At 45.1% G+C, this 15,374-nt stretch overlaps 1 protein-coding gene across 1 annotated transcript in view; it reads left to right on the top strand.

Annotated features, from left to right (window-relative positions):
* The window catches only part of PAXIP1 (PAX interacting protein 1), a 584,896-nt gene that overhangs the window by 221,537 nt on the left and 347,985 nt on the right, over positions 1-15,374 (top strand). The window contains exons 8-9 of the mRNA XM_069647937.1: positions 8,380-8,474; positions 11,065-11,160. Coding sequence (XP_069504038.1) covers positions 8,380-8,474; positions 11,065-11,160 — 191 coding nt within the window. The remainder of the gene's footprint in view (positions 1-8,379; positions 8,475-11,064; positions 11,161-15,374) is intronic.

The following is a 15,374-nucleotide window of genomic DNA, read 5'->3' as shown; positions in this document are numbered from 1 at the left end:
TGAGTGGGATCGTGCCTCTGGAGGTCCAACTCGAGCTCACCAAAATTCTGTACCGAGTGGTCCTTTCAAAGACGTTGCACTGCAAATGGGTCGGAGGTCTCTTGGTATTCACGGTCTGCAGCTCTGGCAAGGCACAGCACCTCGGGAGATGGCTCAATTTGTCATTGTCTCAGGGCTGGTTGGTCCCACCAGCCAAAGCGAAGTAGTCGTCCTCACGAGCTCCTCTTTCAATTAGAAAATGGGGTCAGGACAGCAGTGGTCATTTTACGTGATTGGAAGGGTCTGTAGGCATTTCTGGTCGTCTTCAGTTTCGGTTCTCCTGTTCCAGTGGTCGACTTGCCTTTCACCACGGAACCTCACCTTTTTATTTAGTTTTCCCACACACTCCTCTGCAAACTCAGCATTTTCCAGAAAGGGGCAGGTGGCTGTCCAATATGGACAACCACCCCTCCAGTGGGAACTGGTTCCATTATGGCACTCTGGCAGACAAAGGGCAGGGGAGTGTAAAACTCCTCTCCCACTTCCTGCCTGCCCAGACAAACTGGTGCCTTGGCAGGGAAACCCAAGGGTTCCTACCAAAGGCAAACACCTAGATTTCCCCCTCCCATATGGTAGAAGAAGGGCTAACAAAGAACACCCACAATAGAAATGGCGAAGAAAGGAGCCACCATGTTGGCACATAGGTCACCCTATTCTGCATAACCAAGGCTATGAATACAGTCTGCGTTTAAAAAAGGAGCAAAATAGTTGGTAGAACACGTCCTCTGCCACCAGCCATAGCTATATGGTTGTCCATGTGACTAAAAAGTCACATGAGCAGTGAGAGGGGTAGGGGGCTAATACTAGGTATCCCTTTAGCACTCCACATATGGTGGTGAGTGCTAATCACTCGTATTATAAACTTTTTTGAAGAGATACAAAGTATCACTCTTTCCTTACTAACTATCTTTAGTAAGGATAAGGAAGCAAATCTCAATGGAGAACCCAAGAGGTTCCCAGCAACACTGCACATAAAGTGCTGTGTGCTGCAAAAGTTAAACAAATGAAAAGTCGGAGCAAAGAAGAATGAATGAGGGGAAAAAGGCTCCCCTCATTCAGGATAGAAATAAAAAGGTCCAGAAGTCCAGCAAAATGTGTTGGTGGTCTCCCTGGGAGAGGGGAAGAAGCATAACAATTATACATCTCCCTAACAATTCACAAAGCACACCATTTCTTACTCGCAAAGAGTCAAACATCAATAGCCAATGGCTACTGGCGATTGCACATTTTGCAACCTGCCACACCTTTTATCTTTATATTTGTACCATTTATGCACCAGTTGAGAGCCGATGACACATGCTTTGATTTTTATCTGCATGTATGAGACTGCAGGCCATGAAGGAGCGGTTCAGACCTTTTTCTCCGAGCTGTGGGCTCGGATGCCTGTTGGAGAACATTGTGAGATGAGAAGTGGTTTCTTTCTGTTGCAATGCGTCTGGAGTGGGGTGTTTTGCATATATTTATTTTCCTACAATTTTAGGATCATTGCAGCAATGAGATGGAAAACCTGGTCACAATTGGGAAGTATCCTTTTAACAAAGAAATTATGATTTTTCAGGGTATGCTTGCTTGCATTAAGTATTTTTCTGAGTTCCTATGTTTGCATTTATCATATAGCTCTGTTTGTGTGGTATGTTCAACACAATGTGTAGGAGAACATTTTGTACTAATGTAATAATTTGTTTTAAACCAGACATCTTTGCTACACAACTGCTTTTGTTATGTGTTAACTTTTAAGTAATGTTCTCGTTGCTTATCGCATACAGTTGACACTTGATGAGGCAAATTTTGTTTACTGTTAATAGGTTAATTTTGTTAAGTGTGTTGAGAATATTCCCACCTTAAAACCTTATCTGTGGAACTAGGGCTAGTTTAAATGTCCATTAAACCCTTAACTTGGAGTCAATGTGGTAAATGCACTTTAAGTGGCCAGTGGCTGCACAGCTCTTGCTCAAGGATGAGTGATTGTCATTACACCAATAATAGGGGTCACAGCCTCTTTCAAATCTTCAAGAGTAGATTTGTAACATTCAAAACTTGACTGCATCTAGTGCAAGCACTATTACAAGACAACAATGAAATGGGTATATTTACAAATGAAATGGAAACGCAGCAAAACCTGCCCCTTTAGTGGTAATCAAGATGGGTGTTTAAATGTGTATGTAGCGCTTCATGCAGGGTTCATCCAGCTTCTAAGCATTGAATAGCTCATTTATTACCCTTACATCCTTCAGAAGTCAGCAAACCGACTAACTCTTGCTAGCCAACATTTGACCATGAGAGAAGATGTACATTTTAGCATTGAGCGCTTGCTTCTGTGCTATAGTATCACATCACTGGCAGTAAATCAGGGCTTTCATCAACAGACAATTCTGCTATCAAACCTCAAAACACATAATACAAGTCATGTTTGGTTTACTGTTTAAGTGGCTATGTTTATTTGTGTCTTAAAAATATATACATACGTGATGAAATGTGCAGACCTTTGTAGAGGAAAAATATTGAGTAATGTATCCTCCAGTAATACATCCCCTATTGCATTTGGCTGTAGAGTAGCTTGGAAATGGTACACAAATAATTTGTTGTTCTAAGGTTGAAGTCTTTCTAATTACAGTTTACTAAATTCCTATTATGTGACATTTTTCTGATCCAGGAAGCAGTGTTAGGCTTTGTATTCGAAGTAGTCCGTATCAATGCTATATTAGTTCTGCCTGTGAGGCGCTTGCACTGCAGAGGCAATTAACTGTCCCTGTTCAATGTGGGTGGTGCTCCCACTGCTGTAATGCTATGCCTATTCTATTAGAGGGGAGTTTGGATCACTTACCCCTGCTGGACAGTCTTTAAGACCACTCCTAAAATGTTTTTCACTTGACTCCATCGTGGAAGGTGCGTATTCTCTCCAAATTAATGCCCTCTACCCTTGCTGGCTGTTGAAGGTTTTTCTGTTTGCAGCTTTCCCTTTATTGACATTATTGGAATCAGCGTTTTACTGTGGCTTGAACCATGTCCTCACATTAGGAGGTAAATGGTCTTTATTCTTCCTTTGCTCAACTCCTCTTTTGCGGGCACTGCTCAGCCTTTACCTTTTTACTTTTGTGCCATTTTTCTTACTTTCAAGATGTGTCCTGGATGTGCTGGTGACATTGGATACTTTTCCGCCATTTTTACCATTTGTTCTGTGCACGTTTATGCTTTACTGAATGCCTTTTGGAGTACCAAATACTGAAAATGGAAGAGCCATGCGTTTTACTTAACTGTTCTATGCCCATCTGCTCCTTTACCAATCTTCCCGGCGGCTCAGATCAGGGACTACCATATATGGTCAGCTAATGCCCGGCTCCTGCTTGAGTTCCTGGGCAAACTGGTGGTGTAGAGGTTGGGACTGTCTTGTCCTAATGCACATTCCAGGTAGGGGATATATGTTGCCGGGCAGATCTTGAGTATGAGACTATACAGGATTGGACAGCCCTTGCTAGTTTGAATCGTGCAAATATACCATTGTTGGGTTTGGTTAGCCCACAGTCCGGATTTGGAATCAAATGAGTCTTGCAGCCATTCCCCAGATGGACTGGAGCCAAGACCATTGTTGGGGAGAATTCTAATTTCTATGTGAATTCCCTTCAACCTTAGAGACCCCCCAGCCATTTTGCTGGACTTGAGGACTTTTTAATTTTAACCCTGGAGTGAGTGAAACCTTTTTCTCACTCTCATGTATTTTGACCTGATTGCGATTGTGTTTACACTGTTTTTGGAGTCTGACAAATTCCATATGCATCTACTTTTTGTATGGTGACACACAGCACCTTCAGTGCAGTGTCACAGAGAAATCCATTTAGATTTCTCACAATGTTTAACTACCTTTTCTTGGGTGAACTATAGTTCGCACGAATAGTAAAGTAAAACTGGCTTTGCTTACCTTTTTCTCTTTGGAGATCCAGCACACACCATCTTACGTGGAGTGCTCAGAGGTTACCTAGTAGCCCCTTATCCTACACTCTCATGTAACATTTTTATGTTACCCTCACTATGTTAAATGGCTGGTGGCATTGGTTACATTTTTCCTACCATTGTGCGTTTCTACCGCAGGCTGAACCCTCAGCTGCAGTACAGCACCCATGGGTGACAATTTTATCAAAATGGCCCCGGCCTTCTTTTTTTGCCATTTTCTGGTTGTGAGGTCTTTCTTGGGTTTTACTCTGTGCGTCGAAACATATTTGAGTGCTTTGTTTGTCTTGCCTTTGGCAGGCTTCAGCCCTGAAGCCTGCCTCTGGGTCTATTGTGTCTGGAAGGACAGGATGTGAGGGAGGGTCCCGAAACTCCCCTGTCCTTTGTCTGTAGGAATGCCTGAATGCAACTAGTCCTGTTGGCTGGCTGGCTAGCTGTCCTTTCAGGACAGCCTCCCTGCGGTGTGATTGACAGCCTGGGCTGTGTATGAATGGGAGAAACATGCTTAAAAGACGAGGGTTTTGGGACTAGAGGCAGAGTCGACCACTGGTAGAAACACTTGACAAAGAAACCGGAAACAAAGCTTGCTGCATCCTCCTGGACCTTTGAATTTCCCGGCGAAGCCCTGCTGCCGTGCTGAAACTCCTTTTTCAATTCGACAGAAAAGCTCCGGAAGGGACGACTTCTCCCCTTGGATTAGTGGGATCAAGTAACCCTGTGATAAACTCCACTAGACCATCTTCCCGGACTAGCTTTACTACTTTGTTGCTGGAAGAACCGAATGCCAGGGGTTGAGTAGTCCGTAGTCGAGTGAAACATCTGAAACGGTAACAAATCCGGAAAGAAGCTCCAGGAGTCTCCTAAGGACCCTCCAGAAGCAGGACGACCAGATCCCGAGTCCCCTCACCAGAATGCTGGACCCAAGGAGCGAAGGAAGCCCAACCGGTATCCGAGATTTGCGACAGTGCTGTTTGCTAATAGCTGAAACTGCAAAGTGCCGCTCAACCGAAAAGAGCAGTAGCTGCAGACGACTTAGCAAGTGCCGCCGCAGGAGCCCTGTAGACGTCCTCCCTCTTGTCCCCATGACTGAGGCACAGGAACAGGGGGTAGTCACTGCTGCAGCAAGACAAAATCCAGCTGGACCACTCTTCTTCAAACCAGAGATACTGTTTAGGTTCGGGGTACGTGCCTCATTACCTTTCTAGCTGTGCTTTTCTCAGTTGGGAATTGCATTGGCTTACTTTTAGAGTTGATTCCAACTCTGTTCCTCACAGGCTTAACAGCTTGTGACCCTACAAGTGGTTTTCTAACTAACTCTCTAACTTTGTGCAAGACTTTGATTCTAAGTGCCTCAGCTCCTCATACTGTTTCATATGGACTTTGGCTGTCCTGGCTCCCGGAAGACACTTCATCCCATTGACTTGGATATGGTTTGTCCCTCATAGGTGGTAACTTGTTGTAGACTGTTACTGCTGGGAAAGTTTTCATTGGAAGATTTAGTTGTCCTCACAATTGCTGAGAACCTGTTAAACCTTTTCCTTCCCTAAACCTTGAAGTCACCTTAGGGTGCAAGAATTGTGCAAGAATCAAATCCAAAGATTATCCACTAACTTGTTCTGATTCTGAAAAGTAATTTAAATGTATATTTACATTGTTACATGAATTGCCTTTTAAAAGAATGCTTATTTAAAAATGTATGTTAATTAAATAACTATTTATAACTGAAACCTTGAGTGTAAGTGTTACTTGCTTACTTGTTTTTACGGATTTCACTTGTACAGCTCACATTTACCCCTCTTGAGATAGGCCTGGTTGCTTGGTCACACTACCAACTTGTGTAGTACAGACCTATACCAAAAGGTGGGTTACCTAATACCAAGCAGATAGGTGTGGTGTAGCCTCACACAGTGTGACTCCATCAATTCTTAGCTAACAACCATGAACAAGAGGAACAGCGTGCTGAAGACCCGAAGACTGCTGCTGAAGACAACCCGCATTACCTCCAGCAAAGCACTGGTGAAGCTCTGCCTCTATCTGGAAGGCTGCTGTCCGTGTTTCGACCTTTGGGCAGTCAGGACCAACCAGTCCAGATCCCTGTGCGAGAACACTGCCACCTATAAGCCTTCAGAACTGTCCCAGAGCTTCCTGTGTGTGGACCAGGTTTGACCAAGGCATCTCCTTTGAATCTGTCGCTGTCCTAGGTAGTATTCTGGGACTCTGCAGGATATCAATTTGTGGCCTAAGACCAGTCCTCTTGCACCGATTTCACTCCTTCATGAAGAGGTGTCTTTTTCTTTGTCTTCTTCCTGGCTTCATCTCTTGCCTGACGCCCCACGATTGGGGTGTACTTTGCTGCTGCTAACCTTTCGTGTCTTGATGGTCTCATGTTTTTGTGGGGCCATGTATGTTGTCCTGGAGTGTCTCTGCCATCCTGCTTGAAGAACTGGTACTGTCTCGCGAGAGAAGGCAACCGCTGTCAAGCCTGACCTAATGCTGAAGCTGAACCAGGCACAGCACCCGCAGCCCCTCTATGCCCTGCAACCAGACGAGCGACAGAAGTGGCTACAGCATTCGGAGGATCCTGGAGGTGTTCCCTCAAAATGATCTTAGTGCAGGACAGGAGCTTGCATACCCCCCTCCCATCATAGGCATTGTTTGGGCATGGAGTCTACTCCCCAACTCTCTCTGGTCGTTAATGGTGGAGTTCTGTCCAAGGAATCCTCCATGTCCTACAGAGTAACCCCCACTCTGGGATTTTACTGCCTACAGTTTTACTTGTTTCAATTACCTTGATATTTTATGTGTAAAGTCTGGGGGATCTTACTTTGAAATCACCAACTTTGTATACATGTGGTTGTAGGGGGATTTAGAAATACTTGCATTTTACATTACATACTTAGAGATTTAAAGGCCTGATTTAAATATTTTTTCCTACTACTATGTTGCTTGAGTTAGTGCACTGTTTCATTAACTACTAATACACCACTCCCATAGCTCCTGAAGTCTGTGTTACTGCTCAGTCCACACAACCTTAATAGTTTGGCTAGACCTATGTGTCGAGCACTGTGTTCATCAACTAGGATGACTTCTCAGAACACTACCACAGAACTGGTTCTGAATATCTATCTGGAAACTGACCATAACATTGCCCAGATGGTCAGTGTGATTCAAGCTCTTTGCATCAGAAACGTTTTGATTTTTTTGCAATAATAAATGAGGCCATTCGTGCAACAGGCTTTCTTTCCTTCCCAAAATGGTTTCCGATTTCCATGAATCACACTAAATGGTCATTGTTCATTGCTAACACTTCAAATGCTGAGAGGTCCCTTGACAATTAAGATGTAAAGAGCTCCCTGTGTTACTATTTAGACAGTAGAAAGGATATTGGAAGTCTTGCCAACAGTTTAGGAGCTATTGTAATATAAATACAGGTTCCTTGTTTGCTAAGCAGTCCATAGCTAGATGGAGTACTTTGCACGTCACCTTGTTAACGGAAGACTAACCAACTCCTTCTGGATAGACCTATGGTTCAATCTATTTGAACAATGGCCAAGACTGCTCATCTCATGAAGGTTGATGTATGTCAAGTTTGCAAGGCTGCTACATAGAGATCATTCCATGCTATGCTCATCATTGCCTTGTCTGCAATCCGTGAGAAACCTCTTTGGTTAATTGTCATTTTTTTCAAATTTCATTAACTTTTTTGTCCACACTCATGCTCCTTTGTTTGGAGATGGGCTTGTTATTCTCCAATATTTATGAAAATTAATGATCTCGCAACGAATTTATTTGTTATCATTGGCCTCCATCTTGGATATCTTCATTGCATTCATAAACCACCCACCCTACTGAGAGATGACAAAGGGAAGGAATTCTAGAGAACTAGTGAAGGGGATTCTTTTACTAATTCAGTAAAAATTAATGTAGGTGTAACTGACACTGCAAGGTATCATAGAACTCAAAGGTATGACACCTGCCTTAAACTGGCAGGGCTCTATTTTCATTGTTATGGCAGTCAATGTGCCTGCTTGTTTTCCCTTTTCCAGTTCTAATGCAAGTAAGCGGAAGCTATGCTTGCTGGTTCTAAAATATTTTGTTTAGAAAAGGTTAAAGGTAAACAAACAGTGCTTTCCCATTTGTTTAGAATTCGATAAAGTTCGAGAAAAAAAAAGTCTCACTGTAATATAGTGTATTCAGTGTTTGTGTATTTGATTAATATATCCGTGATGGACTAGGATGAAATGAAAGTATGAATTCCTTCTGCAAAACAGGTACAATGTCTTGTGCCAAAACTAGATTGCTAGGGAGCAGCAGAATACATCTGTTTAGTAAACAAATTGTGCATAAAGCATGTGTATATTTAATGTTCTTGCATGCTTGCTGGTTTTATTTTAGTACCAGAAGAGTACTTCTTGTTGGGCTGTGTCTTCGCAATCGCTGATTATCCAGAACAAATGTCTGATAAACAACTACTGGCAACCTGGAAGAGGGTAAGGTGCTATACATTTTAAAGACGCATCTTCTGTTGTGAAATGTCCACTCTCTTTGGGAGTTCATCTCCCTCTGCTATCCTGCAAACAAATGTGTTACATTGGTAAGTTTGTAATGTGTTTACCCAAAATTGTAATCTTTCAAAACACCAACATTGAAATATTCATAGATTCTCTTGCTTGCAATATTCCATGTTTTCGGCTGAACAACTTCTGTAAGAAGGAATTAAAAACAAAAACTGGATCACAGTGTTGCCTACCGACCTAATTTTACAGACTTTTCCTGCAACCAATTACACAGGCAGACCCTGCCCAAGGAGGCAGATTTCAGATTCTAAATGCACTTAGTGGACGGTTCTGTGCTCTGTGAGACTGTTCGTTTTACTGGCCAGCTGGACGACACTGGCCCGATGAAGATGGGGACGACCACATTGTTGACTGCCTTTGAGGATCTCTAAAATAGCAGTCGGCCATTGTGGCGGAAAAAGAAGCTTGTCCTCAAGGTCGCTGCAACTACAGAGTGATGGCCATTAATTCACAAGTCCTGGGTTTGCAGTGTCCCACGTCTGATCTCGGGATGTCGACAGATAGTAGCCCACAGGGATGCTGGTCATCATAAAGGGTGGTCTGGGACACTTTAAAAGACTTCCAAGCGCAGGATCATAAAGCAGGTGTCTGAACTGGTTGTTCCCACCAGTGCAGTAGTTGAAGTACCAATGAAGACCATCTGGAGATGTGCAAAGCAGCTAGGTTTTGCCGGCATGGTCGATTAAGACAAAGTTGGATGGTGTTGCGCCAACAAATTACGGGTCTTCTTGGCTCCAATGACAATCTGATAAATGTCTGCAAAAGTCCTCATTTTATACTGGATTTGAGCTGACGTCCCACCAAGCCAACCAATGCTAAGGATCTACACCATTCAAACTGGCAGGCACTGTCCAATCATGGACCACCTTCGGCCACAGCATTTAACCAGTCACAGACCCACTTTGGCCCAGATGTTGATTGGGAACAGACCGCCCCATCCCCCACATCAAGCCACAAACACATACCACTGCTTTGCTCTGGGAAAGTCTTACCGTATATGGAAAATCCACAGCCGGGGCCAGTAGTACGGCCAAAAGACAAGATGGCCAAAGGTCAGTGCAAAATCTCATGGCACAGCCATTATTGAGTATATTGTACTGTAAAAGGCATTATGTGGTAAAGTGCATGTGTGAATATACAAAGACAGTAGACGATTATCTGCTGCCACCAGCCTGTCTTGGTCACTTATGTTAGTAACCATAAAGTTGCAAAAGACAAAGTTAAAGGGGGACAAATTATCCCTACAACACTTCACTGTAAGGTGATCTTTGCCGTGTAAAATGGACAAGGAATTTCACAACGGAGTACTAATCTATGCAACCAAAACAGATGAGATTAGCCAAGTAAGTGAAGCATACATGCTGTACTTAACTTAAGAAAAGGACTGGTTCAAAACAGCAGTAAAATGTTGCAAGGTTCCATACATGTCTATGGAAGGAAAGCAGCAAAAAGAAAATCTTTCCTATCAAATGTTGGGTGAATTATTTGGTCATGAGCGCCAAGGATTCTCAACCCGAATCCAATACATTGGCCTTATCTGTCCTTGATCCATTTCTGGAGTTATCAGAAGGGCCAGTAGTTTATGGCTGCGGATCAAGACCCCTGAAATGGCCCTAGGTGGCGTGAATGTGCTAGAACTCTATGATAAGATTGGTCTCTTTCAGGTCAACTCCACACTCAGTCCTCCATGCGGTTCAAATATTGTGGCACTAGCCGTAGCAAAGTGCCCTCACAACAGTACTCTGTGCTCTGGTGGCAGACATCTTGGAAGCTACTGGTACAATGTGCCAGGGTGGCCACCCTCTCCACCGGCCTCCAAAGCATGGGTGGGAGGGGCCTCATCAAGAGCTTATTCAGCATAAACAAATGGAGGGGGCTTGAGAAGTCAGGATCTGTGAAAATTCGAGGCTTGATTAATACATGCAGGATATGTTTGGCCTATTACAGAGGGGAAAGCTCAGAGCACAAAGAACTCACCTTTTCATCTCAGTACGGCAATGCCCCCAAAGTTTGATATATCCAAGCTCCCAGTGAGCTTCAATAGGCATAATAATGAAAATGAATATGGTTGGTGTTTAAAAATAAAAAAAATACAAAACGTTTTATGGCAATCCTTTTTCTTGAAGCAGTGTAATGAGAAAGAGGCAGCTGAGCTGTAGGGAATTGTGGGTTTGTTCATCGTCCTAATATTCTTCTAGAGATTCACATAGTTCATTGCCACAATGTATTATTTTTTTTAAGATACTGCATGCAAGTCCAGGTGAAACCACTCGATGGCACATTAACACACTTGTGTATCGGACCAATAAGAAGCTGCAAAATAATAGTTACAGGTAAGTAACCAGTTTCTATTTTTTTTTTTAAAAAAAGGCTTTAAGACTTCATTCTTGTACTATAGAAGGCCGTGACACCAAGGGTGTGTTGGATTTTGTAGATGTAGAAGTGTGGGTGTAGGTAAAGTGATTGTGAATCATGATTAAGGTGGTTTTCATTGCCTCCCCAGATAATTCAAGCACACGGTGGTACTGTGGACCCCACTCTTACCAGCAGATGTACACACCTTTTGTGTGAAAGCCAAGTCAGCAACATGTATGCACAGGTGAGCAGCAACAATGGAACAAGAGTTGAAGGGGGAAATAGAATCCAAACTCTTTAGCTTTGCTCTGTTATGAATCAACACACATATTCCTGCCAATCTGGCTGGTATGGCTAATGTTCATTTCCCTTCAAAGGCTACTTTAAAATGTTTCGATTGTGTGCTTCCTGATGCTTTGACTGCTTTTGTTAATTTGATCTTTTAATCATGATACTGTAAACCCCTGCTTCCTTGTCTGATTAAAGTTGATCATTTGAAAACGTAACAGAAACATGAAAGCACCACATAAGACATTATTAAGTTCTCCATTATGCATTTGTTATTTGTAACCCTGGGGCACTATCTGCTGATCAAGCAGTGAGCCAAACCTCATTTTACTAGATCATTGATCATAAAGAGTAATGCCCTCCATGCTAGAGACTAGGATTCAAACCTTTTGTGCCTTGGAGCCAGTAGTGGCTCCACAACACCCAGCAGTAAGGTTTGGTATAAAGCCCTAAACTGTGACTCAGTGAGCTCCCTGGCCATCGTACCCCAATTGTAACTTGTATTTTTTTTAACACCTCGCCATGGTAGTCTCCTTGTCTTTACTCACTAGTTGCAGCTGTTAGTAATGTTTTGGAAGGGTGCTGCTGTTAGAACCATTTTATGTTCAGATAACAAAGGCATGCTCCCTGCAGGTAGAAGTGGGCCAGTCAAGAGGTTTATATGGAGAGCTAACCCATAGCCCAGCTGGTAGTCTGATTTTGCCTTAGGAGGCAAACCACGAGCCTAAATTCCGGCGGCAGAGCCATCCACGAGGCCGGGCCCCCTGGCCAGCCTACAAAGTGGGGAGAGTGGGGTCTGGGTGGCCATATCCTTTCAACTATGTCTCTCCTCTTTCCCCCTCTTTGCCCTCTAGGTCTGGTCATCGCCTTTATTACCCTTCGCTATGGAAAGGACACCATTTAGGTTTTGCCTCTTGCAGGGCCAGATACCCTTGGAAAGACGAGCACGATAAGTACAATAATTGTCTACCCCTTGACCACGACGAAGCGCAGTGTGCAGCCTGTAGACTTCTTTGACCTAAAACGCTTAAGGAGCGCCGCGTTAAGCGGTGGGCAGTCCTACGGCATATCACGGCCTGGATCTTGTTCCCCCACTGCTGCACCCGCAGAAAGTGACGGGGGCACTAGTGATGACCAGGCATTCGTGTCGGATGCCATCGACCTCACGACTGACACCTCTAGGTCTGCCACGTCCGTCCCCGACCCTGCTAGGCCTGACGCAAGTCACGCTATGGGGAAAACATCCGGGGTCAAAGGCGTACAAGATGAGAAACACACTAAACACACAACCCCTGCGTCTGTTTCTACGGTACCGTCGAAATGGGCGAAAGCGCTGACAGGTCCGCCGAAAGGTTCGACGAAATCCTCTGATCTTCTGGATCAACAGCCTTCCCTGCATCTGCAGCAGCATCTTGCGACTGGGCCTTCAAAAAAATACGGGCGCTCCTTCCAAACCCATTCGGTCGTCGAAGCGTGCTCGTCTGACGCGCCGACACCCTCTAAGGGCCCGGTAGGGGGAAAATCTACCGCTAGGCCTCCTAGTCATACGGCACGCCCCACTTCACCAAAAATCGCCGAAAGCATTGCTAGGATTGCTTTGGCAGTGAGGCTGAAGCCTAAAGACGCAACGAAGCACAAGGAGAGGGCCGAGGACACGTCGAAAGACAGGCCACAACTCCCTGAGGCTCAAGAAGATTAGGAGGAGAGTTGGGAGCCTTTGGCTAGCTCTGTGGGGAAACAAATTTCAGTGCCATAGGGAGGAAAATTAAAATTTTCCACCCTTTGACCATTCTGGTTCATCTAAATGGACAAAAGAAAAATTTGAAGGGTGCATGGACCGTTTGGAAAAGTTTGTCTCACATTTAGAGCAGCCTACGCCAAGATACCTCGGGAGGACCCTCCCTTTGTGCCCGTTTCTAAATTTCCTAGACATTTTGGACCTTCTTAAGAACAGTTCACTTCTATCCACCCAGAAGATGAGATGCAGATGGACATGTATCAAGGCATTTATGATGAGGAAGAGGAGACTACCTTCCTACAAGACTATGCCGTGGATGACCAGGCGGATCCCACAGAAGGCTGGGAGGACACTCACCATGTTGAGATGGAAGCATGGGCACTCCCTACTCACGACCAGGACACAGATGTCCTATGTTTGGTTTCCCCTCCCTCCACTCCGGCCCGCCACGCTTCCCCAGTGGACGATCAGATGGCATTCAATGCCATCTTAAGAAAGGCGGCAGATTATTTTAAAATCGCCACCCAGGAGGCCCTACCTGAACAAGATTTTGTAGAGGATATTCTTAAAGAAACCCCCCCCCCCCTCCAGCCAAGCAATACCTCTCCTGAACTCCATTAAAAGGAGATTGGCTCCTTCCCTGGTCACACCAGCCCAGACTAGGGCAGTAAATCCAAGAGTGGAGAATTTATTTTGGCCATCGCCTAATGACCCTACATATATTAAAGGCCACGCCACCCCCGACTGCCTAGTGGTTACCACCACCCGGAAACGGGCGGGAGTTCCCCTTGCTACGGGATAGGCACCTCCCCGATAAGGAGTCAAAAAGATTGAATGCCTTGGGTAAGCGAATTACCACGGCAGCTGCTTTTACCACGCGCATAGCAAACACTACGTTGCTTGCCAGTTATGCCGATGCACAGTGGAACCATATACAAGAAGGTCTCCAGGAGGTGCCTGAATCCACAAACAGATTACTTGCCGTCGTGGCCGAGGGCAGGCAGGTCAACCAAAATGTACTAAACACCATGGATACTGCAAAAACGGCAGGAAGATTCCTAGCTCAGGGCACCCTGCTCAAACGGCACGCTTGGCTTCGAAACTCAGGCTTCAAGCCGGAGACCCAAGCAGCTATTATTAATAAACCTATCGCGGAGTCTAATTTCTTTGGTAAAGCAGTCCCACAAAAACCCTCCCCCCCCAGAGGTGAAGCTGTTCCCGCCGGGCCTTTCTATGCCAATCCCGTTCCGCACAAAACATGTACAATATGGGAAACACCTGGAACTCGGGGCAAGCATCTAGCACCCCCGCCAACTATCCACCTAGGGGTCAGTGGCGCAGGAAAGGCAACTCCAGGGGAGCTATAACCTCTGGTCAGAAATGACCTACGGATCCAGGTCCCCTCCCATGTCACCCCGGTCAGGGGGCGCTTAATGCCCAATGCAGGGGCAAGGGTATATTCTCAGGTTCAGAAAACATGTGCCGCTAATCGAGATATACCGTGGGAAGGATCTGGCATGTGTTGATCTGCAGACTTGTGGTGTCCGTTTCTTTCTCTTGTGCTGCTACAGTGTTCTCAGTGGTTTCTTGGCAGCACAACTAGGTACACTTATCGGAACCAAAAATTGATAAGTCTTCCAACTAATCATGGGGTTATGTACGACTAGTCATGGTAATTAGAGTATGACCAGTTGAACGAGTTACAATGACATTGAGGGCTAACGTCTCAATGTATTGGGGAGAGGATAGTACCATTGCAATGTTTTGGTTAACAGAGCCAGAAGCCAAGGGTGTACCATCAATAACATGTATGAAGGAAACATGATCTTTAGGTCATGCAGAGTTTCTGTGGTGTTGGCGGAAACCCAGATCCATGTACTTGAGGCCATGGTGGTAAGGGGTTTTTGTTGGGTAGGGGTGCCCCATCTCATATGGATTTCCAAGGCAAACGAGTTGGTCACCTTCCTGTTGGGCAACCGAGCATTCAGTTTTCTGCCCTGCCTGGAGGTGCGCACTGGATAATTCCCCAGAAAATGACCCACAATACAGTAAAAGGCAGTTGGCTATTCACCTCGATCTGCTTCTATAAGAGTACCCCACGCTGTCCCGAACCTCATGGGCTCTTGAACAGATCCCGCTCTCCCCCTGCCCCCGTTGGGTGTGGAGACGGATGGTGGTACAGTGCGGTTTCTGGAGCATTCTGACCACCTTCGTTCTTCACGTCTTTCTATTAGCCGATGATCAATTCAGAGTACATGATCAATAAAACGCTGAAAGGTTGTGGCTTCGGCACATGCACCATGGGCCGACCGACGCTAGCGCCTCAACAAGTGGCTGCAGACCAAGGCCTCTGCTCTGGGTGAGTCCCGGCAGCACGCTTCCCCTCCCCAGAAGGAGAAAGCTGACTGGTCTTCTAAGACCTTTGAGAACGC

Source organism: Ambystoma mexicanum, chromosome 2q (genome assembly GCF_040938575.1).
Source record: "Ambystoma mexicanum isolate Mex_15411 chromosome 2q, UKY_AmexF1_1, whole genome shotgun sequence".
Classification (NCBI taxonomy): Eukaryota; Metazoa; Chordata; class Amphibia; order Caudata; family Ambystomatidae; genus Ambystoma; species Ambystoma mexicanum.
This window is presented reverse-complemented; position numbering and strand designations above follow the sequence as displayed.